Raw genomic sequence first — 24,117 nt, 5'->3', positions numbered from 1 at the left:
ATTATAATTTATCTTATTTAATATAATGCATGAAATTAAAATAAAGATTTTTTCTCAATTTTAATTTTATTTGAAAAATATTTTCATTATAAAATATTTGTAATCAAGTAATTCAATCAAAACAATCAACTGTTTAAAAAATTCGATAATATTAAAAAAATAAAATAAACGGTCAAAATTTATTTTATTTAATATTTAATAAAATAAATTTATTTAATAAATATTAAATAAAATAAGTGTTTATTGTTTATTTTGTTTTCTTAGTATTATCAAATTTATTGAGCGGTTAATTGCCCTGATCGAGTTGCTTGATTGCAAGTGTTTTATAATGGAAGTATTTTCAAAATAAAATTAAGATTGAGAAGGAACCTTATTCCAATTCCGTGCATTTGAATTGAGCATTTGAGTTGATCATAGTTCGATTTTTTTTCCCTATTTTAATGTTTTTGTCCCGGTGGGGCCCAAATCAAATCGTTAAAGTGAGTGGGCCCATGATAGTATCTGTGTTAGTGTGTTTATGGTTCTGGATCCCCTGCAACCCACCATCCCATGCATCACAAATGCTCTAACTGGCGACCTTGATCATTTAGCACGGTTGAATACAAAATTTCAAATAGTTGAATAATTAAAATTAACTAATTAATAGATTTTGTTTGAAATAAATTTGGATTGATCGATTGGTCACTTCATTTGTTCGTTTAAATAAGTATTGAGGATTTAAATTTTGTCCTGTGCATACTGCAATTCATTAGTCAATAATAAATTCTTGAATAGAGCTCAAATAGTTAAATTAATAACAAATTAGTCCTTAACTTAAAAAATAATGTGGTTAACTAAAAAAATAAATTTTGTTCGAAACTAATAGGAGTTTAACTACCTTATTAGTATATTTTATTTTTAATTTGAATTGCATTGGATTCAAATTATATAGTTGACAATAGAATAAAGAAAAGATTATGGTAATAGCTCTGGGGAGAAAGTATATACAGAATAATGGTTGGGATGAATGAAAACAATGAATGAATATACGAGAATAATATGAGGATCGCGTGGAAGGAGGCATGGGCCCATGATGCAGGGATGGGCTTCAATGCATTTTAAGAAAGAAAGAAGGAAGCACATGGTTGGTACTTGGTAGTCAGTTGAAGAGTGAAGCACCACCGTACACGTGTCATGACTTTCCCAAAAGAGCAGAGCATCCTACCTGATTCTTTTGTTTGAACCTGTTATGGAAATGGAATGGGTTTGATTTGAATGTTAGGCTTGTTATCAAGCTAATCAGCCTAGGCCCAAGTGGGTAGTGACATTCATATAAGTTAACTTCTACATCTTTGTCAAGACCACACAAAAAAAAAAAAAGAAATACTTCTACATCTTTGTGTGTGTTTTGTTTTGTTTGTGCCTTTTATTTATTTTTCCACTAGACTAAAAGCATGTGAAACACCCACTTCAAGAACTTATTCTAATTCCACCTTATAGCCATTGAAAATGTGATGTATGCGTTGTGTTCTGCGTGCATTATTGCCTGAAAGATGGATCCCACACGATAATTAAGACAGACCTTATTGCATCTCACTCCACCTCTTAAAAGTTAGTACGTTTTTGTGTGTTTTCAACTGTTCTCTTTGGAATTATTCGGACACATTTGGAACCTTCTTTTAATGAGAAGAATAATAATTATGACTAATATGATTTGCTTAATTTATTAATATAATGATAAATGCTCCAAAATTTCAACAAAAATTTTGTTTTTAGCATTTTCTAATTAAAATTACATTATTTGGACAAGTTATCCTCTAAGATTTTAGCTGGCTAAAAAAACCTATACGTGCTTAGCATAAATGTGCAATGCAATGCAATGGAAAGTATAATAATTAAAAAATGATGATGATATGATGAGTTGGTCATTGTTCAAGAAAGAACTGAGTGCCATGCATCTCGCTCGCCAATGCCAACGCCAACGCCAACTCCTTCTAAAACAGTTTTGCCTTTGTTCAAACTAACTAATTAATTTTGTTATTACACTGATGACTTTGTCAATATTTATAGTATATCAGATGAAATCAAGAGTCAAACACACATTAAATGATATCAATCAATAAATATAATTATAAGTCTAAAATTGTCTTGTGTGTGGTTCAACCAACCTGGCTCCCCGTTTTGGCCAACTATCCTTTCAGATTTGTTCGGATGATCATGATCTTATATTTGTGTTTTTCTCTTCATTTGCAACTCCTACATTCTGGTAGGGAAAGGTATCTATCTCCTATCATTCTATCTTCTTCTTCTTCCTCCTCATCTTTGTTGTGTTTCTGAAAACATGTGATTCATGGCTATGCAGGTGCACGCGAGGGCTCACATATTGTGGGGGCATTTGATAGTTGTTGTGCCTTAGGGGCTCTCATCCGTGTTTAGCTTATCAATTATCATATTTTCATAGAACCCAAATCATGAGCAACACTATAGTATGCCCTTCTGATCGATCAATCAAACAGGGTGAGTCTAAATTACATTTCTTGCATTTCCATACCAACAATGTTTGTGCCTTGATCATTAATAGATTGATTTACATAATGGAATTTCTGGTTTGTAGATCCATATATTATATCATAGGCATATGAAGATCTTTAATTAGCTTGTGAATTTCTTTCTTTCAAGTTTCAATAAATGAATCCTGTCTTTGATTAAGAAACACAATAAAAAAATAATTTCAAATTGTTTTTTGTTTCCCTTGCTGCATTCATAGGTCCAGAAAGTGAGTATTCTGATGAAGAAAGGAAGAAAAAGCTTGGTTCCGTGAAGAAGTTGGCAATTAGTGCCTCAAAAAACTATAGGAATTCCTTGAAGAAGGGACGACGACACAGCAGGGTGATGTCGGTCTCTATCGACGATGAACTTGATGCAGAAGAGTTGAAGGCGGTCGACGCCTTTCGCCAAGTACTTGTTTTGGAAGAGCTCTTGCCCTCAATGCATGATGATCATCACACAATGCTAAGGTAGCTACATGGTTTCTTGTGCTTCAAGTTATTTATTTTTTTTAGTGAACTACTTATAATTTTCTTGCATGATGATTCAGATTCTTGAGAGCAAGAAAGTTTGATGTGGAGAAAACAAAACAGATGTGGGCAGATATGCTTAAATGGAGGAAGGAATTTGGAGCAGACACTATCATGGAGGTATTCTTATATATGCAAAAAAATTAAAATATCTTTCTACTATATGTAATTTATTTGTGTATACTTTTCTAAACAAAAACATTTTTATGTTGCTAAGAACTTTGAATTCAAAGAAATAGATGATGTTCTGAAATACTACCCACAAGGGCATCATGGAGTTGATAAGGATGGAAGACCTGTTTACATTGAAAGATTGGGTCAAGTTGATTCTACAAAATTGTTGCAAGTAACAACTATCGACCGTTATCTTAAGTACCATGTAAAAGAGTTTGAGAGGACCTTCAGAATTAAAATGCCAGCGTGCTCTATTGCTGCAAAAAAGCACATTGACCAAAGCACAACAATTTTGGATGTGCAAGGAGTGGTATGTATAATAGTAATTGCTACATATGTTCTGCTTTTCTGAACAAGTTTCATGCAATAGCTAACTTAGCATGCTTTCTCAGGGACTCAAAAGTCTGAACAAAGCTGCAAGGGATCTCATTCAGCGTCTTCAGAAGATTGATGGTGACAATTATCCTGAGGTATTGCTTCATTTACATAGACATGTTATTTGTTTTATATTCCCTTAGCTTAAATAAATAGCCTTCTAAAATTTTCCTCTAACTAAATGTTTCTTTTCACATATAGTCCCTGAACCGTATGTTCATCATCAATGCTGGACCAGGATTTAGGCTCCTGTGGAATACCGTTAAGACATTCCTTGACCCCAAGACCACCTCAAAAATCCATGTAAATATTTTTAATATATTTAATTTATACCAAAATTGATTTTTATAACATCCTCGCTTGCTTGAGTCATGATATTGCTGATGGCGATGATATTACGGTGACTTACCTGTATAACTACTATATATATGTATATAATTATATAAGTGAATATGCGTAATACCTTTGCTATTAGTGATACCATGACTTAAACATTGTCTTCTGATAGTAAAGATGTTACAATTTTAGCTAAGCTCATGAAAACTCAAACATGTTTATGATGCATTGTTTAGGTGCTAGGTAACAAATACCAGAGCAAATTGCTTGAAATCATTGATGCCAGGTTAACCCCTTTTTTCTTTTATTGTTTTTTCATTTATCATTTCATCCCATATTCATTTCTACAGAAAACAAGCTAAAGGCAATCTCTGTCACATATTTTAGAATTTAGAAGTACTAACTCACTTCCATGAATAACACACGATTGTTTTTCTGTTGTATTTGCCAGTGAACTTCCAGAGTTCTTGGGTGGCACTTGTACTTGTGCTGATAAAGGTGGTTGCATGCGTTCTGACAAGGGACCATGGAATGATCCAATGATCTTTCAGGTATAGTTCACTGCTAAAAGATCAATTTCTTTACTCATATTTCATTATAAAGGGGTGGGGTAAAAAACAATAAAAACTGTTCCTTTCAATGACTTAGATGGTACAAAATGGCAAGGGCAGATACAATACAAGAACCTTATCTGGGATCAATGAGAAACCACTTTCAGAAAATGCGGTAACACAAGAGCAGGTACTGAAAATAATTTGTTCTGAAAACTCTATGTATTTATTTCATTTGTGAGAACCGTTTTTATTACTTTGAACTCTCTGTGTTTTCGCCAAAACAATCTTAAAGGGATTCAAAGAATCTATCTTAAAGGGATGCCAAGAATCTATCTTAAAGGGATGCCAAGAATCTGTTCTTGTAGCTCCTACTGAACACGCTGCATACTCAAAAATAGTGGAATCTGAATACACTGCTTTTCCAGAAGTAAGTTTCCTATGCTTATATCAGTAATTGCTTCCGTGATCCTATCGGAAAGTAAAAGGACAGTGTAGAATACATGATAGAATGGAAAATAAATTTCTATCATATTAATTAATTTCACTCTATATATGACAGGCCTTAAAGCAGTACAGTGTGTATAAGTATGAAGACCTTGATCCATCTTTGAAGAAGTTAGTAGACACTAATAAATATACACTTTCCACAGGTATTCATTCTTGATAATATAAGCAGCAATTTTTTGTCATTAACAGGCAAGCTACACAGAGATTATGCATTGTTTTTTTTCTCCTCCTTAAACAGCTGAGAAAACTAAACTTACTAGTCAGTTAGTTGGTGGACTAATGGCCATTTTCATGAGTTTTATAACAATGGTCCGCTTCACGAGGAACATGCCAAGGAAAATCACAGAAGCAGCCCTATATGGTGGCGCAGTATACTATGATGGTGCTATGATGAGAGCCCCCAAAGTCTCAATTAACGATCACATGACCATGATGAAGCGCATGGCTGAACTAGAAGAAAAAATGAATGCTCTCAGCATAAGGCCAATCATGTCACCTGAAAAGGAGGAACTACTAAACAGTGCTGTAAGCAGAGTTAGTACTTTGGAACAAGATTTAGCTGCAACCAAAAAGGTGATTATAGTCTTTCCTTTATAGTTTATACTACTTGAATTGAAATGACATGTTTAGTTAGATGGATAGCTTCATGTGCTTTACTTCCTTTGTTGCTGAGTTTAGGCACTTGATGAAGCCCTTGCTAAACAAATTGAGCTCCAATCCGAAATAGACAAGAAAAGGAAGAAGAAAAATAAGTTGAAGAAGTTGGTACGTCTTATTATATGCTTTAATTTATATAAACGTATAAAGTCCTCTCTATTTTAGTGCTTTCACTTACACATACACATCTTTTGGGTTTTTTGCTTTCAGTTTTGCTACCGTGAGTGAGGTGATGCCTATGGGGTGGTGTTGCTCTGAGAGCTCCAGAGCTTTAAAGTTAGGGGCTTCGTTACGTCATAGGATGTCTTCTTTGATCAGTTTACTCCTTTACCAATATTTTCTCTTGAGCTTTATACATTACCTGACCAGCTCAAATGTCTGTACATTATGAAGTGTGCCTATTCCTTGACAGTTGTGTATGTGTTGTATAAAAATAATAATATAAATATAACATAAACAAAATGTCCAATTTTTAGGTGAAAAAGAAAAAAGATTAGTTTTGTTTGCTTTCCAAGTTATTGTGGAAAAAGATCAAAACAAATAACGTGTAAGTTAATATATAATAAGCGGAAAATTTTTTATAGAGTAACAAAACATGATTTCACAGATTAGGTAAGACTAGAGTGCATAGCTTCATAGGTTAGTATAAACAACTATTTCTAGATGTACATTTTGTATTCAAGTAAGATTCAAGTGGATAAGGAAAGGTATAGGAAACAATTCTCCTACAAGCTAAGAAGTACGGACATTTTAATGAGTTCTCGCGTTCGCATGTTGGATATATTTTAGGCATGATATTTATCGATACGTGTGTCTGCTGTATTCAATCGTGTCTTAATAAAAAATAAAAAAAAATGTTTAGACACGTCTGAACACACTTAAATACCATCACGTGTCAGTGCCGTCTTATTCTTAATATATATTCTTAAAATAAATTTAGATATAGTATATATTATTATTTATTAAAACAAAAAAATATTTTAAATACTTGATATAATTAAAATAAGACATTAAAAATAATTAAAAAATTTAATTTATATTTTAATATCAATAAAATATCAAAATATATTACGATTTGTCTAAAAAATACTTTATATTTTATACGTATGTGTGTCCCTGTGTTATATAAGATTTTAAAATTCACGTGTTGGCGCGTCCCATATCGTGTCGTGTCCCGTGCCCATATTAGTGTCCGTGCATCATAGCCTACAAGCCAACATAAGCCAACTTTATTATAGTTTAAATTTTATAAACAAAATAAAAATTTAAAAATCAAAATTCAAAATAAAAAAAATCTTTCTACATTTATCCTAATCACATTTATAATACATAATAATAACAATCCATAAAAAAACCTAATATCTTTCCATTCACTTGGAAACAATCAAATCTCTCCATCCACAAACCCACTGTCTCCACGCAGTTTTCGATGCTGCCACCCACCGACCACCGCCGCGGCCCCATCCGTTGTGATGCAGCCACTGGCGGATCCCATTCGCAACGTGCGATCAACTACTCCGATACATGGCGACTCCTCCACTAGCGATGCGCAACCTCCGTGACTTCCTCCTTGCAACGCGCCACCGCGAGTCCCTCACTCTATACACAATGCCGTCCAAGATGTCGTTCGGTCACCCTACGGCTCTTCTTCTTCTCTTCCTTTTTTTTTATTTTGAATGACTTTTTAACTAATTTTTTATGTTTTTTTTCCTAAATTTCGGATGATTATTTTTATTAGTTTTAAATGATTCTTTTTTGTATGTTTTTTTCTTTAGGATTTGAATGATTTTTTTTTATGTTTTGTATATTTTTTTTCTTGGATGATTCGTTATACTATATTTTAGTGTTTTTTTTTAAAAAAGAAAAATTAGGATTTACATAATAAATAGTAAAAAATGAATTAGAGTAAGAAGAGATAATTGATAATCATTAATTTTGTATTTGTTAAAAAATAAAATTTAAATAATCAATAATTAATAATAATTAATTAGTATAGAGTGCAATTTAAACATGTCTGTTAACTTCTTATTGTCTATACTTCTGTTAGTTGCTTAGCAGAATTGAGCGGATAAATATACATATAACTGAAGCCATGCATTTTTTATTATTTACTCCATGGTACACTGGAACAAAAATAAGTGGTAACTAAGAGTAGTATACAAAGATTTAAATCATGTGCAAGGTCAAATACTCCTTATATGCTTAAACAAGTGTGTGCTCAAAGAAGCATCTGGTTTGGCGGAACGTCTCTTTCTATCAGCACCAACAAAACTTCTTTTTCTGATAAAAGACAATAAAACAAAAGAAATAATTATATGCATGAGGTAACTCAGATGAATTATTATTTAGATTGCAATAAAATAAAGAATAATAATCTAAATCAGTTTATCTAGTTTTTAATATCGGATACTTTACCTTTTTTGATTTCACAATAAATAAGATAGTTTTTATAGTTTATCTTTATTAGACAACACAATCTATTTTAATTTGATTCATTAAATTGAAATGACTATTTTAAAATTGAATCTCATTATGGAGCTAATAGAGTATTTGTAGAATGTGTACAATAAATTATTTATTTGACCCAATATGAATTAAAAAATGAACATACAAGATAAAATACTACTAATTTCTCAAACACAATACACTCATATTATTCAGAATAACCATACAAGTACCAGGGATAATAAACATCTGATATCTTACTGAATCGAATATTTTTATACCTCATTATACATATTGCACAAATATTCCATTGGCTTCCTATAATTTCTCTTAAAAATTTTATTTTAAAATTTTGTAGAAACCATTTTATTACTTTCTAAACTCTTTAAAAATTATTATATACTTCACCCTTTCAATTAAATTAAAAAATGATTACATTGTCTAACAAAAATAAATGTTAAAAATTATTTTATATATTTTAAAATATGAGAGACTAAAAATATCCAATTTTGAAAACCGTTTGGATAATTATCTCTAATAAAATTGACTTATTAACGAAATGCATGCCATTGCCAACTTACCTGAAACTTGGCTTCAACTTGACGATCAATGTAATCAAGCAACTCTTGTTGCCTCATTAACGCTTCATCCAGAGCCTATGAAAAAGTCCATTCAATCCAAATTCTTAGCACAAACAAGCCTGCTCTACTGATTCTTTTGTCCTTGTATCTTTTATATATATAGCAACATAGAGTTGTACCTTTTTAGTAGCACTTAACTCTGCTTCCAATGTATCCACGTTGGAGACAGCAGCATTTAAAGATTCTTCTCTGTCACGAGGCATCTCAACCTTGTCTTCAAGCTCACATGTCCTCTCCAACATGGAAGGAAGAACATTTTCCTTTGTATCTGTGGAACTTGATGGTGTAATAGGAAGCTCCTTGTTTGTTGCATCAAGAGTGGACTCTAAACCACTATGATCAACATTATTAGATGATGATATATGAGGAAGTCTCTTGTTCAAACGGAGTGCAATTGAACGGAAGCAAGTAAATAGAGTAAACAACAACACAGTTATTAGCTCTATCCAAATCTGAGCTTCATTCCTTTCTGGAGCTCCATCTGTACCTCTACCTGTATCCCAAATTTTAGTTTGGTTTCTATGTACATTTTTGCAATCTACATTTTTAAAATGTGTAATTCATAGTGAACAAGTAAAATGAATTCTATTTTTAAATCAAGAGGTTTAATTATAAACCTTTTAAAGTATAAGAACTTTGTTGAGATGGATTCTTCGAAACTGCATCCACGAGTTTGTCCACCATTGGAATAATGCAATCATCATACCCAGACAAGTTATTTATGCCATGGCTTGACGTTCCAGCTACCTTAGCCTGGCCAAATTAATTTTTTTGGAATATGGCAAAAACCATATTAACTTATCTGTCTATAATATATATTTATATAGTATATAACAGCTAAAATCAAATATTGTTATATTATTAAGAGAAAGATACATAATATTGTGAGGTATTGCTGTATCATTTTAATAATGAAGTTGGTATATATATTTTTTTATTTAGTATTTTCTTCTTCCTCCTTTAATTTATATATAGTACGTAATATTAACATTTTTTCCTTTATTTATTCCTTCTAAGGTGATTAACTGATAATAGGTTACGAAAGATAAGTTAACAGTAACAATATTTATTAAAATCTAATTTAAAAGATAATCATTAAATCAATTCTAAAAAATCATAAAAAAATTCATAGGTACTAATTTGTTCCTTTGATACGAATAATCATTGTTTTTGATGAGTTTGGAAAATTCTAAATTAATATTTGTGATGACTAAACATTATTAATATAATTAATTGTAAAATTAATTTTGGATTAAATGATGATTAAAATAATTTTGCAATGCAGGTTTATATTTGGGCCGAAATAAAAAAAAATGTTGTTAGCCCAATGTTAAATATTCAGCATTAATATAAAGTTAGTCTCTTATGGCTGAATGGGAGATATGTCACTTGGGCCAGAATGAATTTTATTGCTCCAAGGCCAATTATGATTTATGCTAAGTGATCCGATGCTTGATCCAAAAATCCATCAGGAAAGCAAATGTTACCATTTGCCTTGAGCTTCTAACGGAATTCATTTCTAGTGGAATTCAAATTTCACTAAAATGAATTTAATACTAGCATTGGAAACATGAGAGAGAGTGTCATTGATATGATTGATGGCATTGGAAGCTACACGCTACTCAGAGAAGTAAAAGCAACTTTTTCAATTGAATTGTTTAACTCATTTAATTACTTTCCTCTCAAACTCCATTTTTTCTCTCATTTCTTTCTTTCTTTCGGTCAATACCCAGGAAACCATAGAAGCAAAAATGAGCTACCAAAAGAAAGGAAGAGCAAGTATAAAGACCATCATGATGATGGCAAGAAAACATATCAAAATAAAAGTATGTTGTGGCTGAGATTTTCACCAAAAATGGTAAGATTTGGTGAGGTAATCTCGAGCTCTTCATACCAAAAAGAAAGAAGAAGATTCGGCCAGCAAGGAGGAGATCCTTGGAGGCATGGCTTGTCTCTGATTCTGCTCAACCACCACAGGAAGTAGCTAGAGTGGCGAAGTGATGGAAGAGGCAGAGATTAGAGCAGATGAAGTCATATCATCATGAAGCATCAAGGGCCAGAAACCCATCTTGGAGAGCAAGCCAAGGATGGAGAGTTCGGATTGATGAAGAGTGATGACCAAGGAAGAACTAGAGGTATTTGCATGTTGGGTTTTGCATGGATTACCTCATCTCTCTCTCTTTGGCCGAACCAGTTTTGTGTGAAGGAAAAGAAGTTAAGCTTGGGTTTTGGTTTCAACTGTGGAGGCTTCCCTCTTCTATAAAAAGGGTGAACAGCCACGGTTTGATTCAAGGAGTTAGAAGTAAGCAGTGAGAGTGCAAGGCACAGAAGTCTCATAGCTACCTAAGTTTACAGATTTTCTTCTCCTTCAATGTATTCTGTTTTGTATTTTTCTGTTTAATTTTGTCATGTCTTGAGTCTCATAGAAAAAGATAAACAGTGAGGTTTGTATGAAAAAGCCATAGAGCGAAAAAAGGCAAAGAGTGCAAAATTAAAAGAAAAAGCCATAGATGTCCTTAGAGTTCCTTTGTACGTCTATGTTGTGTTTCATGATTCTGTGGGAATCTCCTTGTAAGTTGGGTTAGCACCTTACAGTTTCTAATCAAGTTGATTATAGTGAAATTCCATCATTGTTGTGATGGAGACTGGATGTAGGCTGCATTGCACTTAGCAGCTGAACCAGGATATATCTGGGTGTAATTTTCTCTCTCTACTACTCCATTTCTGTTTCTACTGCACAGGAGCTAAACCTAAAAATATCTCGTGCCAAGTGACGAGACAAAAATAAAAGTCTCATTGCTAGGGACGAGACAAAAACAGAAAAGTCTCCTCAAAGACCAGAAAGTGTAATCAAGCCAAAAGGGGGCTAAGATTCAATCTCCCCTTCTCTTAGCCACTGAAACCATCAATTGGTATCAGAGCTTGGTCTCAAAGAGATCAAGCTTTGCAGCTTGGAGAAAAGATCCTCATGGCAGAAAGTATTGGCTTAAATCTGGTGTCCTATAACCTTACAGAAGGACAGTCAAGCAACAGACCGCCTCTTTTCAATGGGAAAAACTATACCTATTGGAAGGAGAGAATGAAGATCTTTGTGCAAGCAGTAGACTACAGACTATGAAAGATTATCCTGGAGGGTCCTCAATTTCCAATCAACACAAGTGCTGAAGGACTAGTCACTCTTAAGCCTGAAGCAAGCTGGACCGAAGAAGATAGAAAGAAAGTAGAGCTAAATGCCAAAGCTGTAAATCTGCTCAACTGTGCTATCAGTTTCGAGGAATACCGACGGGTGTCACGATGCACAACAGCAAAGGAAATCTGGGACAAACTGCAAATCACTCATGAAGGAACCACCATTGTAAAGAAGACTCGGATAGACATGTTAAACAGGGAGTATGAAATGTTTGCAATGAAGGAAAGAGAATCCATTGATGAACTGTTCGAACGGTTCAACACCATCATTGTTGGCTTGGATGCTATGGGAATAACACATTCCGATTCTGTGCTTGTGAGAAGAGTGCTGAGATGTCTCACTAAAGAGTTGGAAACAAAAGCTTTAATTATTTATGAGAGCAGTAGTCTTGATTCCATGACATTTGATGATTTGAGAGGACATCTTCTTGCTTTTGAAAACACTTATTTAATAAAAGAGTTAAAAAAGAAAGGAATTACTTTTTCTTCTGTAACTAACCCCCTAGATGATGAATCCAGTGATAACTCCTCTGAAAATGAATTTGTGTTGTTTGCCAAAAAATTCAGGAAAATGGTAAAGTTCAAAGGCAAAGGCAGCAGCTCAAGAAAAATGAAGAAAGACCTTAGCAAAGTAACTTGTTACAACTGCAAGGAAATGGGACACTTCAAATCTGACTGTCTCAAGTTAAAGAAGGAGGAGAAGCAAAAAAGGGGGAAGAAGAAGGGTCTGATGGCATCATGGAAAGATTTGGAAAATGACTCAGACAGTGATGAAGAATCTGAGACCAAGTCACAACAGTGTCTCATGGCAAATCATATAGATCAGGTATTCTTTCAGAACCCTGACACTGAAGACCTTCATCTTATGATAGATCACCTTTCTGAAAAAATAAGGTGTTTTCTGCTTGATAATCAAGATCTTGAACAACAAATTGACATTCTTAAAGCTAAAAATAATTTTCTCAAAGAAAAGCTAAGGGAGGCCAAAACTGCTTGTGATCTTGTGGAAGAAAATAAGCTGTTAAAAGCTCAACTTAGAGGTTGTGAAAGTGATCATTCGGTAGTTGCATATGTAAACTGTTTCAAGGAAAATGAAGAGTTGCTAAAAAGGGTTAAAAGTCTTGAAAATGACTTAGCCAAGTTTACTCAAAGTTCTGAAAATTTAAATCAAATATTGGCTAGTCAAAAACCACTCTTTGATAAACCTGGTTTGGGGTTTTATAAATCTGATAAGAAACCTTCTTTTAAAAATAGAGCTTCTTCCTCTAATGACACAAGGTTTCAAGATCCCACCTACTTTAACAAAACAGCAACTCCAAGGTTTTGTAGGCTATGCAACCGAAACTGTCATTTTCCCATTCAATGTGTTTTTGGTGAAAGAATGATTGGTGATAAAGTCTACAAAGTTGTTTTTGATCATAATGATTTGGGACATAGGAGATGGTTTAACGTGAAAGGATCCAAGAAGATTTGGATACCTAAGGTCACTTGAGTTTATTTTGTAGGTATGCCTAGCATCCAAGAGGAAAGAAAATATGTGGTACATGGACAGCGGATGCTCTAGGCATATGACCGGAAAGACAACCTTCTTCATAAAGCTTGATGAATATGATAGAGGACTTGTCACTTTCGGTGATGATGGTAAAGGAAAGATAGTGGCCGTTGGAAAAGTTGGTAAAAGCGTTTCATCTTGTATAAATGATGTTCTTCTTGTAAATGGTTTGAAATATAATTTACTTAGTGTAAGTCAATTGTGTGATTTAGGATTTGAAGTGATTTTTAGAAAATTTGTGTGTTTGGTTGTTTGTGAAAAAATTGGGGATATTCTTTTTGAAGTTAAAAGATGTAACAATGTGTATGGATTAACTCTTGAGGACTTGAAAGAACAAAATGTAACATGTTTTACATCTCTTGAATCTGAAAAGTGGCTATGGCATAGAAAGTTGGTTCATGCTAGCATGTACCAAATTTCTAAGCTAGTAAAGAAAAATCTGGTTAGAGGAATTCCTAAAATCAAATTTGATAAGGATCTTACTTGTGATGCTTGTCAATTAGGCAAACAAGTTAAATCCTCTTTTAAACTAAAAGATGGAATTTCAACCAAAAGGCCATTAGAGATGTTACACATTGATCTTTTTGGTCCAACAAGAACACAAACTCTAGGAGGTAAACACTATGGTTTGGTAGTGGTAGATGATTACTCTAGATTTGGTTGGGTACTTTTTCTTGCTCATAAAAATGATGCTTTCCATGCTTTCTCAACCCTTTGCAAGAAAGTTCAAAATGAAAAAGATTTAAAAGTGGCTCATTTGAGAAGTGATCACGGAAAAGAATTTGAAAACCAAGACTTTGAAAAATTCTGTGATGACTTTGGAATTACTCATAATTTTCCATGCCCTAGAACACCTCAACAAAATGGGGTTGTTGAAAGAAGGAATAGAAGCCTTCAAGAAATGACTAGGGCTATGTTATGTGAGAATGAGGTTCCTAAATTTCTATGGGCTGAAGTCGTAAATACGACATGCTATATTTTGAATAGGACAATAATTAGAAAAGGGTTGAAAAGAACTCTTTATGAGCTATGGAAAGGAACCCCTCCAAATCTTAAGTACCTTCATGTTTTTGGATGCAAATATTTTGTGCTTAATAACAAAGAAAATCTTGGCAAGTTTGATCCAAAATCTTATGAAGAAATATTTGTTGGATACTCTACCACTAGCAAGGCCTATAGGATTTATCTCAAAGAACATAGAACCATAGAGGAATCCATACATGTTACTTTTTGTGATTCTAATTTAATTCCCAGTACTGTGATAGATAATGATTCAGATTGTGAAGAAGCTGGAACAAGAAAAGAGAATCCCAAGTCTGTCCAAAATGAAGAATCTGCCAGTCCAGTTTTGTCTCGTCAGAATGGAGGAGACATTTCCATTTTATCTCCTGAGCCAGCAAGAGAAACTGAAACAGTGAGACCTACAGAAGCTCATCAAAGCTCAACATCTCAAAGGAAGCCTAGAGAATGGAAGTCTATGAGGGGTTATCCTCATGACTTTATCATTGGAGATCCCTCTCAAGGTGTGACAACAAGATCCTCAACCAAAAGACAATCCGAACCAAGCAATCTTGCACTCTTGTCACAAATGGGGCCCAACAATGTCAAACAAGCTCTTGAAGATCCATCATGGATCAAAGCCATGCAAGAAAAGCTTGCTCAATTTGACAAGAATAAGGTTTGGACACTAGTACCTCATCCGGATGGTAAGAAAGTTATGGGTACTAAATGGGTGTTTAAAAATAAACTTAGTGAGGATGGACAAGTTGTTCGTAACAAGGCTAGATTAGTGGCCCAAGGTTACGATCAAGAAGAGGGTATAGATTTTGATGAGTCTTTTGCTTCGGTAGCTAGAATGGAAGTAATTAGGTTGCTTCTTGCCTATGCTGCCCATAAGGGTTTCAAAATGTTTCAAATGGATGTTAAATGTGCTTTCCTTAATGGCTTTATTGATAGAGAAGTGTATGTGGCTCAACTCCCCAGTTTTGAACATAACGATTTTCCAAATTATGTTTTCAAATTATCAAAGGCCCTCTATGGCCTTAGGCAAGCTCCAAGAGCTTGGTATAAAAGGCTTAGTGCCTTCTTATTGGAAAATAAATTTCAAAGGGGTACTACGAACACAACTTTATTCATTAAAGCATCTAATGATGATATACTTCTAGTTCAAGTTTATGTGGATGATATTGTGTTTGGATCGGCCAATGAGTCCTTGTGTGAAGAGTTTGGAAAACTCATGACTAGTGAGTTTGAGATGAGTTTAATGGGAGAGCTAACTTTCTTTCTTGGCCTCCAAATTAAACAAACTCCTAGTGGTACTTTTATTCACCAAGGAAAGTATGCTAAAGAATTAATCAAAAAGTTTGGCCTAGAAAATTCCAAACCAATGGGAACTCCAATGCATCCAAATACTAAGCTTGAAAAAGATGATAGTGGGAAAGATGTGGATGAAACAAGGTATAGAGGAATGATTGGTTCACTAATGTATCTTACATCCTCTAGACCAGATATTGTTGAAAGTGTGGGTGTATGTTCAAGATTTTAATCTCACCCAAAAGAATCCCATCTTTCGGCTGTTAAGCGCATCATTAGATATATTAAGGGAACTAGTGATTATGGCTTGTGGTATCCAAAATCTGATGATTTTTGCGCAGTAGGGTTTTGTGATGCAGATTATGCGGGAGATAGAGTGGATAGAAGGAGCACCTCCGGCATGTGTTGCTTTCTTGGAAGCTCACTCAACATGTGGTCAAGCAAAAAATAAGCCACAATAGCTCTATCCACAGCTGAAGCTGAATACATATCCGCTTCTGCATGTTGTTCACAATTAATTTGGTTAAAAACGCAGTTGGAAGATTACAAATTAAAGATCAATAGTATACCATTATTTTGTGATAACATGAGTGCTATAAATATTTCAAAAAATCTTGTTTTGCACTTAAGAACAAAGCACATTGAGATCAAATATCATTTTATTAGAGAACATGTGCAAAAGGGTACTATTGATATTCAATTTGTAAAACCTGAAGATCAACTTGCTGATATTTTTACAAAACCCTTCTGTGAAGACAGATTCTGTTCATTAAGAAAAAGCTTGGGAATGATTGATTTTGTTTCTGTTGAAATTTGTGAAATTTTGATTCTGTTCAGTTTTGTCTCATAGGAATGGACGAGATAAAAATAAAAGCATGTTGGAGAGGCTGTGATCAAGGGGGAGGCTGCGTAGAACTTATTTTTCATGGGCCCCACAAAATCTCATTGACCCACCATGACCATTTTGTTAGTTTTTCATCTTTTGAAAATCAAAATCTTTTGTGGTCTTATCAAATCTAGTTGAAAGAGGCATAGTGTCAAATCAAATCTTTTCTTTCAACTAATCCCTTGATTTAAGGAAACTACTTTTTCAAATTCTTGGAAATCTCCTGGTTATTAACCGTGCTCTTAATGGTTATTAACTTCCTTCACCTTCTCTCTCCAATCCACATTTAATGCTTCCTATCTTCCCTCCTCCCTCACTCTATTCGATTCCTACCCAACCTCCTCATATCCCACTTCTCCATTCTCTCTACCATGAAAAAGAAAACCGCCCCTAGGAAAAGCGAACAGATTCTTTTCTCTCAAAAACCGTCCACACCCCAATCTCATACTCATATACACATTCATTCCACCACATTATCATCACCCTCACCTCCCTCCAAACATATAGATACCATGAGAAGAAAAGTCATAGCCAAGAAAACTTCTTCAAGGAGGAAGAAGGAAAAGGAACCTGAGGAAGAAGAAGAGGAATCACAAACATCCTCCATTCCATCACCACCGCATTCACCACCCAAGAAGGCTACTCCTGGAAAGAGTACTCAGAAGACAGACAGTTTTGCACTACACGACCCCACCGAACCTGCCAACTTGGAATCCATGGAATTCAAGAACAAGTTCAGTAAAACACATTCCCACTATGACCCTGCCAGATTCAACTCATGCGCCTTATTTGAATTCCACAAAGATGTTCTGAAAAGGCGTCATCTTTGTCAAACCTACCTTGTCAACCTAGACAATCTCTCCAACAAAGGAATAAATGTGTCTCCTCTGTTTGAATTGCTTCAATGGACTCCATTACTTCACATTCAAAAACCGGTTTACCCTGGTTTAGTCCAACAGTTCTATGCTAACATGAGACTCATTGATGGCACCATCCACTTATATGTGAAGAAAGTTCATATCACTCTTGACACTGCCACCATTGGGACGGCCTTGGGATATAAAGAAGAAGGGTCGAGAGCTTACATGGCCGAAAGGTGGGACTCACAAGTAGGCGTCACCTATAAAGTTGTTCTTCAACACATATGTGAGAATCTCTCAGGCTTGGATGGCACTACCTCCACCCATAAAGCCCTTGGTCCCTTCAATTCGCTATTGCACAGCATCATCACCCACATCTTGACTCCTCAAAGTGGCTCTCACAATAGAGTAACATATTCTGACTCTCTCATCTTATTTGCACTTGTTACCTCTACTCCTATTTCTTTCGGTTATCTTATGATCCGCCATATGTGGGACTCAGTAAGAAGCACCAAAAAGGAAAATCTGCCTTATGGTATGTTCTTAACCAGTATCTTTGAATTTTTTAAAGTTGACCTTTTGAATGAGACAGTGGAAAACAAAGTGTCAATGGTCAAAGGTGGTGGAGCTGTTAAAGGAACCAAAAGCAAGAAATCCATGGCTTCGGAGAGTGACTATGAGAGCAGACCTGAGTCATCCAAAACCACCGAATCCATCAAAGAAATTCTTACCGAATTTTTATCTATGTCCGAATTCATGGTCCAATCTCACAAGGCTGCACGCAAACTGGCATATGAAAGTGAAAGAGTTTGGATGAGATGCAAGGACAGGGTCGGTTTGATGTTAAAAAATTTGGAAAAGGATCTGGGAGATGAAAGTGAAGACGGGACTGAGGAATCTGACCTTCATCTATCTGATGATTAATTATCTGTTTAGTTTAGGATATTGGCTTAAGTAGGCTTAATCTGATATTATGTTTTGTTGGGTTTGATACTTTTTGATACTTTGTGATACTCTGTGATACTCTTGGGTTATATTTTGCATACCTTGTTCTCTATATCCAAATCTGTTTTGCAGGTGCTCCTCTGATGACAAAAGGGGGAGAATAAATGTTAAAAAAATTGAAACTGGAAAGGGGATGAAATTCTCCTTGAGAATTCATGATCACTCCTGTTAGAATGATACACTTGATAGTGCATGGTTGATTATCATTTTGAGTTGATTATTATTTTGATGCATTTGTTTTGATATCATGGCTGCCTGGTTGTTAATTGATTCTTGTGAAAGTCTTATCTTGATGAATATGCTTACTACTAGTGGAATAGGAATATTCTGATTCATCTTGGTAAATATGTTTGCAGAATAAGTTATTTTTGGCAGTTCCTTTAAGCATTTGGTATTAAAATAAATGCTGAAAAATTTGCTGTTATCATGTCATGATTAAAAATATTTTCTTTCCATAAGTATGTTACTCTGATTTGATTGGAAAATATTTTAAACAGCAATTTATTTTCAAAGATTTTTGGTTGATTAAGATTGAGCAGAAAATTAAATTTATGATAGCAAATAAGTTTTGTATATCATTCAAATCTGCTCATAAATCAAGCATTTAGCATCATGGAATGAATATGCTAAATAACATTGTTACTTGAAGTTTGATTAAAATGTTACATGTTAGTGTTTTCCTTGGTAAAAATGGCACATATTAAAGGGGGAGCCATGTGACAATTTGAAAGGGGGAGAAATTCAAATTCAAAGGGAGTACTTCATACTCTAATCTCAAAATTCTTTCCATTTCAATTTTAATAATGTTTGTCATCAAGGGGGAGATTGATGAGTTTGGAAAACTCTAAATTAATATTTGTGATGACTAAACATTATTAATATAATTAATTGCAAAATTAATTTTGGATTAAATGATTATTAAAATAATTTTGCAATGCAGGTTTATATTTGGGCCGAAATAAAAAGAAAATGTTGTTAGCCCGATGTTAAATATTCAGCATTAATATAAAGTTAGTCTCTTATGGCTGAATGGGAGATATGTCACTTGGGCTAGAATGAATTTTATTGCTCCAAGCCTAATTATGATCTATGCCAAGTGATCCAATGCTTGATCCAAAAATCCATCAGGAAAGCAAATGTTACCATTTGCCTTGAGCTTCTAACGGAATCCATTTCTAGTGGAATTTAAATTTCACTAAAATGAATTTAATACTAGCATTGGAAACATGAGAGAGTGTGTCATTGATATGATTGATGGCATTGGAAGCTACACGCTACTCAGGGAAGTAAAAGTAACTTTTTCAATTGAATTGTTTAACTCATTTAATTACTTTCCTCTCAAACTCCATTTTCTCTCTCATTTCTTTCTTTCTTTCGGTCAATACCCAGGAAACCATAGAAGCAAAAATGAGCTACCAAAATAAAGGAAGAGCAAGTATGAAGACCATCATGATGATGGCAAGAAAACATATCAAAATAAAAGTATGTTGTGGCTGAGATTTTCACAAAAAATGGTAAGATTTGGTGAGGTAATCTCGAGCTCTTCATACCAAAAAGAAAGAAGAAGATTCAGCCAGCAAGGAGGAGATCCTTGGAGGCATGGCTTGTCTTTGATTCTGCTCAACCACCACAGGAAGTAGCTAGAGTGGCGAAGTGATGGAAGAGGTAGAGATTGGAGAAGATGAAGTCATCATCATTATGAAGCATCAAGGGCCAGAAACCCATCTTGGAGAGCAAGCCAAGGATGGAGAGCTCGGATTGATGAAGAGTGATGACTAAGGAAGAACTAGAGGTATTTGCATGTTGGGTTTTGCATGGATTACCTCATCTCTCTCTCTTTGGCCGAACCAGTTTTGTGTGAAGGAAAAGAAGTTAAGCTTGGATTTTGGTTTCAACTGTGGAGGCTTCCCTCTTCTATAAAAAGGGTGAACAGCCACGGTTTGATTCAAGGAGTTAGAAGTAAGCAGTGAGAGTGCAAGGCACAGAAGTCTCATAGCTACCTAAGCTTACAAATTTTCTTCTCCTTCAATGTATTCTGTTTTGTATTTTTCTATTTAATTTTGTCATGTCTTGAGTCTCATGGAAAAAAGAAAACAGTGAGGTTTGTATGAAAAAGCCATAGAGCGGAAAAAGGCAGAGAGTGCAAAATTAAAAGAAAAAGCCATAGATGTCCTTAGAGTTCCTTTGTACGTCTATGTTGTGTTTCATGATTCTGTGGGAATCCCCTTGTAAGTTGGGTTAGCACTTTACAGTTTGTAATCAGGTTGATTATAGTAAAATTCTATCATTGTTGTGATGGAGACTGGATGTAGGCTGCATTGCACTTAGCAGCTGAACCAGGATATATCTGGGTGTAATTTTCTCTCTCTACTACTCCATTTCTGTTTCTGCTGCACAGGAGCTAAAACTAAAAATATCTCGTGCCAAGTGACGAGACAAAAATAAAAGTCTCGTGGCTAGGGACGAGACAAAAACAGAAAAGTAGTCTCCTCAAAGACCAAAAAGTGTAATCAAGTAAAAAGAGGGCTAAGATTCAACCCCATTCTCTTAGCCACCGAAACCATCAGTTTTATAAAGTTCTAAACTTAAATTTATTATAAAGATAGAAAAAACTCAAACAAAAGATAAGAAATTTAACCTTTTATAATTCTAAAATTTCTCAACAAAAGAGTGTATTATTCTTTTAATGAAAATTACCACAAGTAAATAATTAGTTAATATATGTAAGTAGTATTTTTTATTAAACACTAAGTTTTTTAAATAACTAAACAATAATAATTTTAATACTAATTTTTAATTTTTTTATTAAATAATTTCTTATTATATACAAAATTTAATTTATTTTAGTCCTGTGTAAAGGGAAGATGTAAGTTGAGTTATGCATTTAAATGAATACACAAATATAGAAAGTTAATGTAAACTTGCATTTACAATTAGTGAACACTTACTTCTTCATGAACAGGTTTCAAACTAAGGTTCGAGTAGCAGTTATTCATGGCATTTGGACAAGTTATATCTTCATCCTCTGAGCTTGATTCAACTATGGTTGTATCGTTGCCTTTTACATTCTATAAGGTTGAAGGTAAAAAAAAAAAAAAAAAAAAATTAATTAAAAATAACTATATACAATTAAAGGAGATAGTGAGAAAGAGTTAATTGGAAAGCATGCTTCAAATCTTTTTGGATCCTCTTAGTACAACCAATTACCAATGGAGGTCGAGTTTTGGCTTTGGCATATGTAATGACTTTATCTTCACTATTTATAACCTTGACTACTTGTCTTGCCAATTGTGCTTCTCCATTGAAAATCATCTGCAATTAACTGTTAGAATAATTACAAAAGAATAGTAAAATATTTCTCAGTGACTAAAACGTATATGTACAGCTATAAATAACCTTCAATATATCAGGGTTTCTCCAAGGGCCTTTATCTGATTTAAGGCAACCTCCATGCTCAACACAACTGCAGGTCCCCCCTAGAAATTCTGGCAATTCGCTTCATCAAGTGCACAAAATATTGAGTATTATATATATATGCTATAAAGGATACGTAAAGAAAAAAGAACAATATAATAATGAATTGATTATAGAAAAGAATAATTAATTACAAAGATTCGAATGGAGCGAGTGAGTATAGTATACCTGGCATCAATTACTTCAAGTAATTTGCTCTTGTACTTGTTTCCAAGAACCTAAATTTGTTTTTATAGAATTGAATCAACAAGCAGTGATCAATGAAGTCATCAGCAACTTTACAAACTTACTTGAATCTTTGAAGTTGTTTTGGGATCAAGAAAAGACTTGATAGTGTTCCATAACAGCCTAAATCCAGGACCAGCATTTATAATAAACATTTGGCATAGTGTCTGTATCATGAACAAATTAATATAAATAATAAAGATAGTTTGAAATTCCAATAACTAGCTAGCTACTACTGGTGTGAAACCTCAGGATAATAATCAGCATCAATCTTGAGCAATCGTGTAATGAGGTCTCGTGCAGGCTTGGTAAGATTCTTAAGGCCCTGAAAATTATTGAAAGTCTCATGTTTATTATGAGTATGGTAATAATAAGTGAATTTCAGATCATCATAAAAGGAACATACGAGGCCGTGAACATCCAAGATGGCAGTGCTTGAATCTATGTGGGTGTTAGCAGCAATGGAGCAAGCAGGAAACTTGATTGCAAAAGCTTTCTCAAACTCGTAAACGTGATACCTGAGATATCTATCGAGAGTTGTGACTTGCATGAGTTTGTTTGGATCAACATTTCCGAGTCTCTCAATGTAAACAGGTCTTCCCTCCTTATTAACACCGTGATGGCCGTGTGGATAATACTTCACTACTTCATTTAACTCTTTGAATTCAAAATCCTCCATGATGCTATCAGCTCCAAACTCCCTTCTCCATTCCACCATATCCCTCCACATCTTCTTTGCCTTTTCAATATCAAACTTCCTTGCCTTTAGAAATCTGTAATATGTATGGATATGTAGTATGTCAAATAAATTAAATAATTATTTAAGTTCATATCTCTCTCTCTATATATTCATAGTAAACGTATATTTGCAGCACCTTAGCATGATGTGGTAATCATCATATTTTTGAGGAAGCAATTGGTGAATAATCAAAACTTGGCGAAAGGATTCAACGGCATGCAGCTCCGAAACCTGACGAACATCTAGAATGTTGACGGAGCTCTTTCTCTTCTTGTTGGACCTTGAAGACGCCATATTATCCATTAGAGTAGTTGTCACTTCAGATTGAGAGCTCTGATATTCACGATTATTATATATATGCATGGATCCGAATGGAATGATAATTAAAATTTATAAAATAATTGTACAAGCAACTCTATCTCGTTTGTAGGGTTTTTCTTCTTGCATTCTTTTTTGAATTTCTTGGCTTTCATTCCACTGGAAGGGACGGGGTAGAGACTTTGTCATATTCTGAAAGGGTTTTACTCTTGTGCAAGCAAACTACTCATCACCATTATTTTATGGGCGCCGGATAAAGACCCAAGAAATTATTTTCAAGATATATAATTTGCAAGATATACACATAATTATAGGGCTCAATTTTTTAGTTATGAACCAGTGAGTGTGCTTTCCTCGGAGATGGAAACAGGGAGTGCTAGACGAGAAGGTGGGACAACTATATATATATAGGTAAATTTTATTCTACCTTTTTTATAATAACATGTATATTATCTTCTGTGACATGTCATCTTTTAATTGGTTGCTATGTTAATTATGGTTAAATTATTGATAATTAAATTATAGCGCAAAGTGGGTAATTATATAATTTATTAAAATATTAAAAATTCAGTCTTTTGATTCTTTCCCAAATCATGCTCCCACACAATGAACCCTAATCTTCTGTATTTCCTCCCCGTTCTGGCACTATCGCCGCCATCCGAGCATAACCGCCTCATTGAGTGTCCATTCTCTCCGTCTGTCGTGCCATCTCCGTGCTCGAAAGCATCGCCGCCGTCGCCGTCACAAATAGCACCTCCTTCCTCACGGTATCCTTCCCTCTCACGAAATTGCGTTGCAGAATCCCTTATCC

The 24,117-nt window shown here is 34.3% G+C and overlaps 2 protein-coding genes across 4 annotated transcripts; one reads left to right on the top strand and one right to left on the bottom strand.

Moving 5' to 3' along the window:
* The first annotated feature begins 1,897 nt into the window (after positions 1–1,897).
* On the top strand, positions 1,898–6,121 carry LOC112703125 (phosphatidylinositol/phosphatidylcholine transfer protein SFH3). Of its 2 annotated transcripts, none has more exons than XM_025754448.3 (15): positions 1,898–2,255; positions 2,342–2,496; positions 2,747–2,996; positions 3,077–3,176; positions 3,274–3,540; positions 3,623–3,700; positions 3,807–3,908; positions 4,178–4,227; positions 4,393–4,492; positions 4,590–4,682; positions 4,788–4,922; positions 5,055–5,145; positions 5,241–5,575; positions 5,681–5,767; positions 5,870–6,121. In XM_025754448.3, the coding sequence occupies exons 2-15, from the start codon at positions 2,451–2,453 to the stop codon at positions 5,885–5,887; spliced, it is 1,752 nt and encodes a 583-aa protein (XP_025610233.1). In that variant the 5' UTR covers positions 1,898–2,255; positions 2,342–2,450; the 3' UTR covers positions 5,888–6,121. The 2 variants fall into 2 exon arrangements, with proteins under 2 accessions (XP_025610233.1, XP_072055597.1); XM_072199496.1 differs by having other exon boundaries at positions 2,134–2,245.
* Positions 6,122–7,734: 1,613 nt separating this feature from the next.
* LOC112703124 (phosphatidylinositol/phosphatidylcholine transfer protein SFH6) lies at positions 7,735–23,338 on the bottom strand. 2 transcript variants are annotated; one of them, XM_025754443.2, is made up of 12 exons: positions 23,125–23,338; positions 22,656–23,022; positions 22,497–22,574; positions 22,315–22,416; positions 22,193–22,242; positions 21,947–22,046; positions 21,758–21,862; positions 21,499–21,618; positions 9,363–9,498; positions 8,865–9,238; positions 8,686–8,760; positions 7,735–7,939 (listed from the first exon to the last, which is right to left on the bottom strand). In XM_025754443.2, exons 1-12 carry the CDS (start codon positions 23,289–23,291, stop codon positions 7,916–7,918), a joined length of 1,698 nt encoding a protein of 565 aa, XP_025610228.1. In that variant the 5' UTR covers positions 23,292–23,338; the 3' UTR covers positions 7,735–7,915. The 2 variants fall into 2 exon arrangements, with proteins under 2 accessions (XP_025610228.1, XP_072055596.1); XM_072199495.1 differs by having other exon boundaries at positions 22,315–22,372; positions 22,768–23,022.
* Positions 23,339–24,117: the final 779 nt, after the last annotated feature.

This window comes from Arachis hypogaea, chromosome 7 (assembly GCF_003086295.3).
Source record: "Arachis hypogaea cultivar Tifrunner chromosome 7, arahy.Tifrunner.gnm2.J5K5, whole genome shotgun sequence".
Taxonomy (NCBI): Eukaryota; Viridiplantae; Streptophyta; class Magnoliopsida; order Fabales; family Fabaceae; genus Arachis; species Arachis hypogaea.
Note: the sequence above shows the minus strand (reverse complement) of the source record. Positions and strands in the feature narration are given on the sequence as shown.

Bases quoted from the DNA above. Each gene is read 5' to 3' on its own strand.
- LOC112703124 (XM_025754443.2), bottom strand. From the start codon at position 23,291: ATGGATAATATGGCGTCTTCAAGGTCCAACAAGAAGAGAAAGAGCTCC. The intron at 22,417-22,496 runs GTTTCACACCAG...TTCATGATACAG, and splicing joins ATGCTGATTATTATCCTGAG to ACACTATGCCAAATGTTTAT. The intron at 9,239-9,362 runs GTTTATAATTAA...TTTGGGATACAG, and splicing joins AAGTTCTTATACTTTAAAAG to GTAGAGGTACAGATGGAGCT.
- LOC112703125 (XM_025754448.3), top strand. From the start codon at position 2,451: ATGAGCAACACTATAGTATGCCCTTCTGATCGATCAATCAAACAGG. The intron at 3,701-3,806 runs GTATTGCTTCAT...TTTCACATATAG, and splicing joins ATGGTGACAATTATCCTGAG to TCCCTGAACCGTATGTTCAT. The intron at 4,683-4,787 runs GTACTGAAAATA...ACAATCTTAAAG, and splicing joins ATGCGGTAACACAAGAGCAG to GGATTCAAAGAATCTATCTT.